Source organism: Octopus bimaculoides, chromosome 6 (assembly GCF_001194135.2).
Source record: "Octopus bimaculoides isolate UCB-OBI-ISO-001 chromosome 6, ASM119413v2, whole genome shotgun sequence".
Lineage (NCBI taxonomy): Eukaryota > Metazoa > Mollusca > Cephalopoda > Octopoda > Octopodidae > Octopus > Octopus bimaculoides.
This window is the reverse complement of record NC_068986.1, coordinates 110,923,514-110,932,023: the sequence shown is the minus strand read 5'-3', so window position 1 is coordinate 110,932,023 and position 8,510 is coordinate 110,923,514. Positions and strand designations below refer to the sequence as shown.

Here is an 8,510-nt window from a genome sequence, read left to right as displayed (position 1 = left end):
ATATATATAAAGAAATAGATTGCCTGGAATGTGCTTCCACCTTAATTAAATATTAATAACTATATACTCTTGAATTAAACTAAATTTCTATTGATTCAATATGTATGGCCATAATATCACAATATATGACATTTATACCGATATATCTACTTGAGTTTTTATTTTACAAAACACTCTACATAAATATATTGTTCTATTCTTACCTTTATTTATATATATATATGTGTGTGTGTGTGTGCATAAACATATGTATATGCATATATATATATATGTGTGTGTGTGTATATATTTATTTATACACACACATATATGCATGTATGTAACTGTATAATGATATATCATAACATTTATTCTCCGATTTGAAGCGACAGTAGCTTTCGCTCCGTAACATACAAAGCCTGTCGGGTTTGTTTATGAATATTGTATGTAGTATTAGACAGTTTAATCTTATATTAACAAAGTTTTATTAGAATTAATGAGTGAGTGTTTAGCCGTATCCGATGTATAAGGAGCCGTGTAAGCGTTGATTTGTGAGTCCGATTCTGCCTGGGGTGAGCCCATCATTTTTCGGTCATATGTTTCTATTTAAAAATTGTCGCTTCAAATCGGAGAATAAATATTATGATATATCAATATACAGTTATTATACTGTGAGTTTTCCATAGTAACTTTCTCTCCGTATCCTACAAAGCCTTTCACGTTTGTTTATATATATATATATATATATATATATATATATATATGAGAGCGAGATACATACAAGTGAGTCTATGCATGTGCGGGTGTGTATACTTGTGAATATGTGCGAACACATACGAATAAGCAAACGAGCAATAGTCAGAGAAGTAACAGAACGAAAGAAAAGTCAATTCATATCAAAAACTTTAATGAACGTTTCCTTCCGAATATTTTTTGTTGTTGGAACAAAATTGTTCATCCGTTTTCTACTCGGCCATTCGAAGTAATTGCACTGAATTTTCGAAAATAATCTAAAGACGACTACTCACGGGAATAAAATAGATTTAAGCCGTTGATCTGCGCATATCTTTTCTATTTCGCAGTGAATTTTTACCTCATTGTATTTCCCAAATGGCCTAGAAGAACTACATGAAATATTCTTTTAGATAGTTATCGTATACGAAAAATATTGCAGGGAATCCTAAACTGACCACCAGATGCATCGTGTATTCCTCGGAGGTCTTAGATTTCTAACCTGAATTGTTTTACTGATTCCTTCAGGTATTCTTCTGGGAGATGCATTGTTTAAAAAATCTCTTCAGGTTTCTCAACAGTAATTCTTTTCGTATTTTGATATATTTTTTTAAATTTCAAAGTCAGTAGGTTTTTGACAATAGAGCCTACAGCATCTATATACGTCATCTACTGCAAACATTTATCCACATGAGACTTTATTTCTGTCGGTGCTATCCTTGTGTTGGAATATTAAAAAGTATGGCAATACACTTGTAATTTAAAGTACATCCTAAGTTAAGAAACTACGATAAATTTTTTCAGCAAATCAGATGTCGGTGTTGTCTTTGCATGATCAGATATCTTGCGAAAATTAACAAACAAATATCGATCAAAATGAAAGTCTCACTCACTTATGTAGTTTGAAATAAACTATTCTTTGACAAGAAAAAAGAAACGTGGAACGGTCACACAGATAGTGTTCTGAAGCGTAGGTCACCGCAGTCTGCGGTGATTTGGAGCTGACAAATAAATAACTGGAAGTTCAATAGTTTTAAAAGATAAAAGATGACACTGCATCAAAAGCAAATATACACCTTGTCTTGGTCGTCTCCTAAGAAAAATAGGATCACGTGGTATTATAACATATTTCACAAAATAGTAACAAGAGATACACATTGCTACAGGTGCGAGAAGCTGACATTTTGTGCTAAAATATTTGAAATTGTTGAAAGGCAAATGCTATAGAATTCGTTCGATGGCTTAATAGGATTGACAAATTGAAGAAGGTTTTGTGGTAAGCCAAGGATCAATGTAAATATATAATCCATTATAATAAATATTATGCATACTTTCTGTTTTTGTACATACTGTTATATTTAACTAATCACAACAATGATATAGGGACATATACTACACCAAACTAAAACACTTTTCTGTGTTTATCGAAGAATCAACTGGTCGACGGGTTACCGTTTGTCTACAGTGAGCTATTAAATATTTTTAAAAATATCCATAGTAAACGTTTTGGCTGGAAGCGGCCGTCTCTCATTCGGATTAATATAGTCCGACGTATCGAACATTATCAATGTTTTAAATATCTTTTTTTTTTTATTATTCTTGGCGTATGATTCTGAATTCCGTTTTGAGATTTTCTTGTCTATATTCATTTCAGCAACATCTGTTTCATTTCACAGCAAAACTCACTTTTATTCTTCGCAGTGAAACCTGAGAAAATAATTGAAACGTGTGAGAATATGCTTTATACATTTCTGTCAAAACAAAAACAAAAAAAAGAAAAGAAATCAAAGCATTATTTACCAACATAACATATCTTGTTCCTCGATACATAATTGCATTTCCTTAGATTTTTGTTGTTAACGCTATACTAACAAGTACAACCGATGTAACCGGTGTGGTGAATGGAATTCCAGTTCGTTTATGCTAAATTTGTTTTGCAATAGGTCAGTTCTGATAAAGCAGATCAGGATAAAAATATTCTAGTTATGATCATCATCCTTATCAGGTATCATCTGCACTCAGCGGATTCAGTATCGATGATCTTCATTCGGTTAAGTCCACTCCTTGATCATATCAAAACAGTTTCTTCTTGGTTGTCCTCTCCAGCATTTACCATCTAATCAGTGTGCTTTTACCAAAGTAATTTAGCTTCCTTTTCTAATAGTTGTTATTAATAATATGTTTGCATGATATTTGTTACATGTAATGCTTCTTCATTAAACTTATCCTTTTCAAAGTATTCTTGATATTCTTCCATATGTACATATTTAAAAGGATTTTTGTTTGATTATCCAACTTCAGTTTCAAGATATCTGCTTGCCAAACTACATGATGCAGTGCATTACTCCAGTAATATTTCTTGGAGGTCAGATAATGCGTACATTTGCACAGTGGTTCTAGTGTCACCATTTCTATCAAACGCCCTTTATTTGTCTTTAATACAAAAACAAAACAACGTCCAAGTATTTATACGTGTAAAATATATCTTCCTATTTTTGTATTGTTTCATGTTATTCTTTAATGAGTGATGTGTAATCACATCTTAAGTATAATTTTAGAGCGCAATAATAATTTATTCATGAGATTAGCATAATTAATAGGTACATTGATTGCCTTAATATTTAAATCACTATGATTGACCCTGTATGGTCGATTAACCTTCTCTATAATGTATATTTACTTTGGTTATATCGACACTAACTTTTCTACTACTAAATAATGGCAAAGTCCTAGATTAGGAGAAACAATGACTGCGTTCTTCACACATAGACATTCGTTGGTCTAACTTCATCAGTTTCTGTTACTGGAGGAAAATATCGCTGAACAGAAATGCAGAGTTAAATATTTATGCAGATTCGGTATCTAATAACTTGTGTGTGCTTGTCTGTGTATGTATGTGTGCGTGTGTGTACATACTCTCGAATAGCTATGTGTCCTAGTGAGTAAGTATGAATAGCGATGTCAGTGTGTAACTAAAGATTACGAACATATCGAATAAATACCTATAAAGTTGGAAACTTTAGAAGACAGTTCTTATAATTGGCTGATTCCCATCCTGCAGTAGTAATCTGCGGCTTGTCACAATATTCAGCAGAACCCATTAAACATATTGAAAATGCACCGACCACCATATAAAAAGATGATCTATACAAATATAAATATTGCGATATAACATACACGTACATCTTATATCGATACGGGTATATCATCGACATATTAACATACATAGATTTACACAAGTATACGTATATACCGGCAAGCATACACGCGCTGTTTTATCATATACACGTGTGTGTGTGTGTGTGTGTGATACTGAAGAAACGTGGATCGATCCAATATGAGTGGCTCATCACCCTGCTTCTGGCCGAGGTACATATTTTATCCGATATATTAACGACTAAATATTAGAACAAAATTTGTATTCCAGATAACATTTCAATGTCCCAAAAATATCTGTGTGTATATATATATATATATATATATATATATATATATATATATATATATATATATATATATATATATATACGTATATATGTGTGTGTGTGTGTCCTTTACTTACTATTTCTTTCAGTCATTTAACTACGGCCATGCTAGGGTCCCAACCTCAGGCTTTTTAGACGAAGGAATCGATCCCACTACTTATATTCTTTAAATCTGGTTCTCATTCTGTCGTTTTTTTTCTTTATACCTCATCGCTACATTACAGGACGCAAACATACCAACACTGGTTATCGAACAGTGGGGGAAGATAAACACAAGCACAAAGACACATATACACACATTTCTTTCATTGCTATGTGTAAGTATACATGCATTTATGTGTGCATCTATAAATATATTTGCACGTTTCTGTGTATGTATATTGAATTGAATTTGTATCGAACTGGGAATAAAATGACTAATTATATGAATCGCTCACCAAGACAATTCCCTTCCAGAGTAATATTTCAAAACTAGAGTGAATGACCAACATATGTATATATTTTTATTTAATATATTCTATACGTTGCTCGTTTTCATACATTTAATTTAATCATTATTCATGTTGCTTTCTCGTTTTGTTATACTGAACAACTTCATGCATGAATCGTCTTCTATATAAAATACATCCTGTTTCAGTCTTAATTCGTTATTTGTATATTTTTGCCAGTGTTATTCAAAAGTATTCAGCCGTTGTGGGTCACAAATATCGAGTATATATTTGAATGCACCGAATACTTGTACACAATTGTCATTCTCCTTAATTCCCATTCCTAATACACGCTTTTTGGTACCTGCTGCCCCGTTTGATATGACACAGGTTTTAATGAAATACAAATACAGTTACGAACAATAGACGCATTATTTGTAGACATATATACGAATTTTGACACCCAGGTTCCGTAAAATAAGTTGTAAATACAAGATATAATGCATCCTATAAGAATTGGAATAGACACGAGGGCACTCGAGGCCCCTAAAACTACGTTATTGGGGACGGCTAGGATTTTGAGACTGGTGCTTGAGTACTGAGTGTCTTCCATGATAATTTAACATTGAATTACCAAAGCTTATAAGGTTGCATAAAGAGACCAAGTGGGACCTCTAAAAACAGGTTGATGTCCCTTCTCACAGAATGAACTCGAGCAAGTAAGACCTAAACGTCTTAAAAAGTAAGTGCAACGAACTTGGGCAGAATATGTGAGAAAAGCGTGTAGGAGAAGCGTGAATCCCATTGTTACTGCTTGTGCAAAATTTGCGCGGAAATGGTACGAGCGAAGACACAAGGTAGCACAAGAACCTCACTGCATACTATTCCAGAAGTATGCATAGGAGGCAATGTGTGCTTGGTACCAACATACACCCGAAAAAATAATGGAGAACAGTAGGGCAAAAATCCTGTAGGATTTGACATCGAGGCAAACATGGTGTTAGAGCACCGAAGAGGGATAAACAGATCAACATATCATCATGAAAGAATGAGAAAAAAATTGGTAAATATGGAGATCTGAGAATAGAGATCGCGAAGGTGTGGCAGCTACGAGGAGAGTCATAAAGTTTGTCCCTGTTGTCACCTGAGCATTAGGTTCAATACCAACCATCCTGAAGAAATATCTGGAAACTTTAAATATACCCTACAATCTATGTGTATTGGAAAATCGCCTTTTCTTGGAACTGTATGCACTTTGCTAAAAGTACTATCTGCTTGGGGTCCATCTTTGACTTAACAGACAGTAGAAATCCCCGACATATACAATAACTTCAACTCATAACATCACGATATTGGATATTGTGCGACAGCTTCAATACTACTACTGCTGCTAATAATAATAATAACAGTAGTGTGGTGGTGGTAGTAGTAGTAATAATAATAACGAGCATTCAGATAACGCAAACCTCCTCCAAGTCAGCACCAACGTCCTGATTTTTTTATTACCCACAAGGGGACAAGCATAGATGGGACATTACAAAACAATACAGGACACATAACCGAAGAAGTAAAAAATACAGAAAGAAAACTAGTAAAGAAGAAAAAAAAATAATTAAAAAAAACAATTAAAATGATAAAATGAGGCGCAACGTTCACTCGACAAATGAAGTTGAGTGGTTACATTGAGACGTTCTTTTCTGAACGTTTTTTATTTTTTTTCCTTTTTGAAGTTCACATCTTCATTTTTAAATGTTCATATTTTACAATATTTTAAACTTTCCAAGTCTTTATTTTGAATCATGGGTCGTAGGGTATCAAACCCCACCGGCCGCTGAATTGAAATTATATACTTTGCATATGTTTTTATAAACGATTTTTATCTGTCTTCGTTCAATAATACACACTTTTATCGATCGGTGACGTTCTCTCAGGGTAGTTTCACACTTATAAAACCCTTTTACTTGGAAATCCCCTTTTCCACGTCCACATCCTTTCCATAGTAAACTACAAATGCCTTATTTTTCAAAATCTGCTCTTCAGTCTCCTCTACTGTTTCCCGCTCCTTTGGTTCTGTTTCAATCGTCTGCATGTATTTAAATATAGGCGGTTCCTTTCTTTCTTTGGATGTCTTATTCGGTTCTGTTGCTGGTCTTTCACAGTTTTCCTTTGTCACCTTTTATTTGGGGCTGATAAACCCGTCACTCCTCCTCACTTGTCGCTTTCGTTCTGCCTTTCTTTGACTCCACATCTTCTTTATCCCTGGCGCACTCCATATGCCTTTCGATGTCTCCGTTATTGCGTCAATTGGTCCCTCTCCACAGCCTTCTCACTCTAAGAAGTCTTGTGCTTGGGGCACTGCATCTTCATGTTACCGCTTATTCCACACTCAACAATTTTGTCTTCCTCCCTCAATAATCACTCTTAAGGAACTCTCTCCTGGAATCTGTATCTGGTCGGGGACCTGTTCGATGTCCTTGAACGTGGCAAAAAGCTACATCTCGTCACCGTACCCGCTTCAGTTCAACTTGATCGTTTTTCCCACTGACACTATTTCGGTATTCTCCTCGGTGGTAGCCATAACAGCTGCTACCAACCACTCCGGCTTTATTTCTGGTGGCACCCTTCCAACGCGAATGCCTACACTTCGCCTGCCCCTGTAGTTTGGCAATAGCGTCAACTTTTCACAGCATAAAATAGTGATGGGATGTGAGGCAGCCTCCTCTTTGGTAGCAAAACTCACTTCCACCGTACCATATTTTTTCCTCGGCTCACGAAGGTTGCCGTTTTTAAAAGGGATCCCAAACATGCCTCCAGGCCACCCTCCGACAGGTTCTCAATTTTATTGGTGGCGATTGCTTAAGTGCGGCACACCACCGACCTATCACTTTTATCCTCGACCGTTCCTTCTGAAGGGACTAGTTTTATTGCGTCTGCCCCCTTTTGTATATATTGTTCACTTCTTCGTATTTCCTCCTTATTCACTATTATCTGCTTCAGGTCCAACGACGGAACTGTTCCTACTGCAGCGGTTTTTGCGTCGCTCTCAGCGTTTACGATATTGAAAAACGATCTTTTCAGCCCCACAATGGGGAGAAAACAGCAAAAATACTCACGCGCTAGTCGCACAACGATAATCTTCAACAGTGATGCGCACCAATTCTCCAACAGCGGAGAGTCTCGACGAGAAAGCCTTCATTATGCAGCAACAGTCCAAAACTGTGGTCAAGAATGCCGAAACTCAGAACTCAAACAAACAATTGTTAATCTACAACACCAACGTCCTCGTTGTTTTATTACCCACAAGGGACTAAATTTTACAATACAAAACATAAAAGCTGGAAAATAAAAATATAAAAAATAAATCGGGCAAGGAAGAAAAAAGAAAAGAAATGAAATGACGAATTATGAATAATGATAAAATGAGGTGCAATGCCCATTCGATCCCCGAAGTGGAGTGGTTACATTTAGACATGATTTTGACAGTTTTTTCCTATTTTCGTTTCATTTTGTTTTAGCAAAATGCTCACATTTTCATGTTCATTCTTTCTTTAAAGAAATAAAATCTGTAATTTTCTGTTAGGGATTAGATGTAACCGGATGATGTCGTTTCTTGCATTCGGTTTAATTTGCAATAGTTGTGTTAAATTGAAGTCTTAAGTGGGTAAACTAAGAGGCACTGTTGTTGACAATGGCGGAGTAGAAGACTTCCTGGTCTAGGTCTATGTATTTTCCATCAAATGCAGGCACATGGGTTGGATTTGTTAAAACACAGACACATATGAATTGTATATCATGCACACACGCATATATACACACGGGCATACATATGTGCGCGCACGCATGTGTGTGTAGGTGTGAATGCCTGTGTGTACAGAAAACTGGATCT

The 8,510-nt window shown here is 35.4% G+C and overlaps 1 protein-coding gene across 1 annotated transcript in view; it reads left to right on the top strand.

Annotated features, from left to right (window-relative positions):
* Positions 1 to 8,157, top strand: part of LOC128248061 (uncharacterized) — a 110,941-nt gene extending 102,784 nt beyond the window's left edge. Inside the window, exon 2 of the mRNA XM_052968451.1 lies at positions 7,622 to 8,157. Coding sequence (XP_052824411.1) covers positions 7,622 to 7,970 — 349 coding nt within the window. The 3' untranslated portion in view covers positions 7,971 to 8,157. The remainder of the gene's footprint in view (positions 1 to 7,621) is intronic.
* The last annotated feature ends 353 nt before the right edge of the window (positions 8,158 to 8,510 follow it).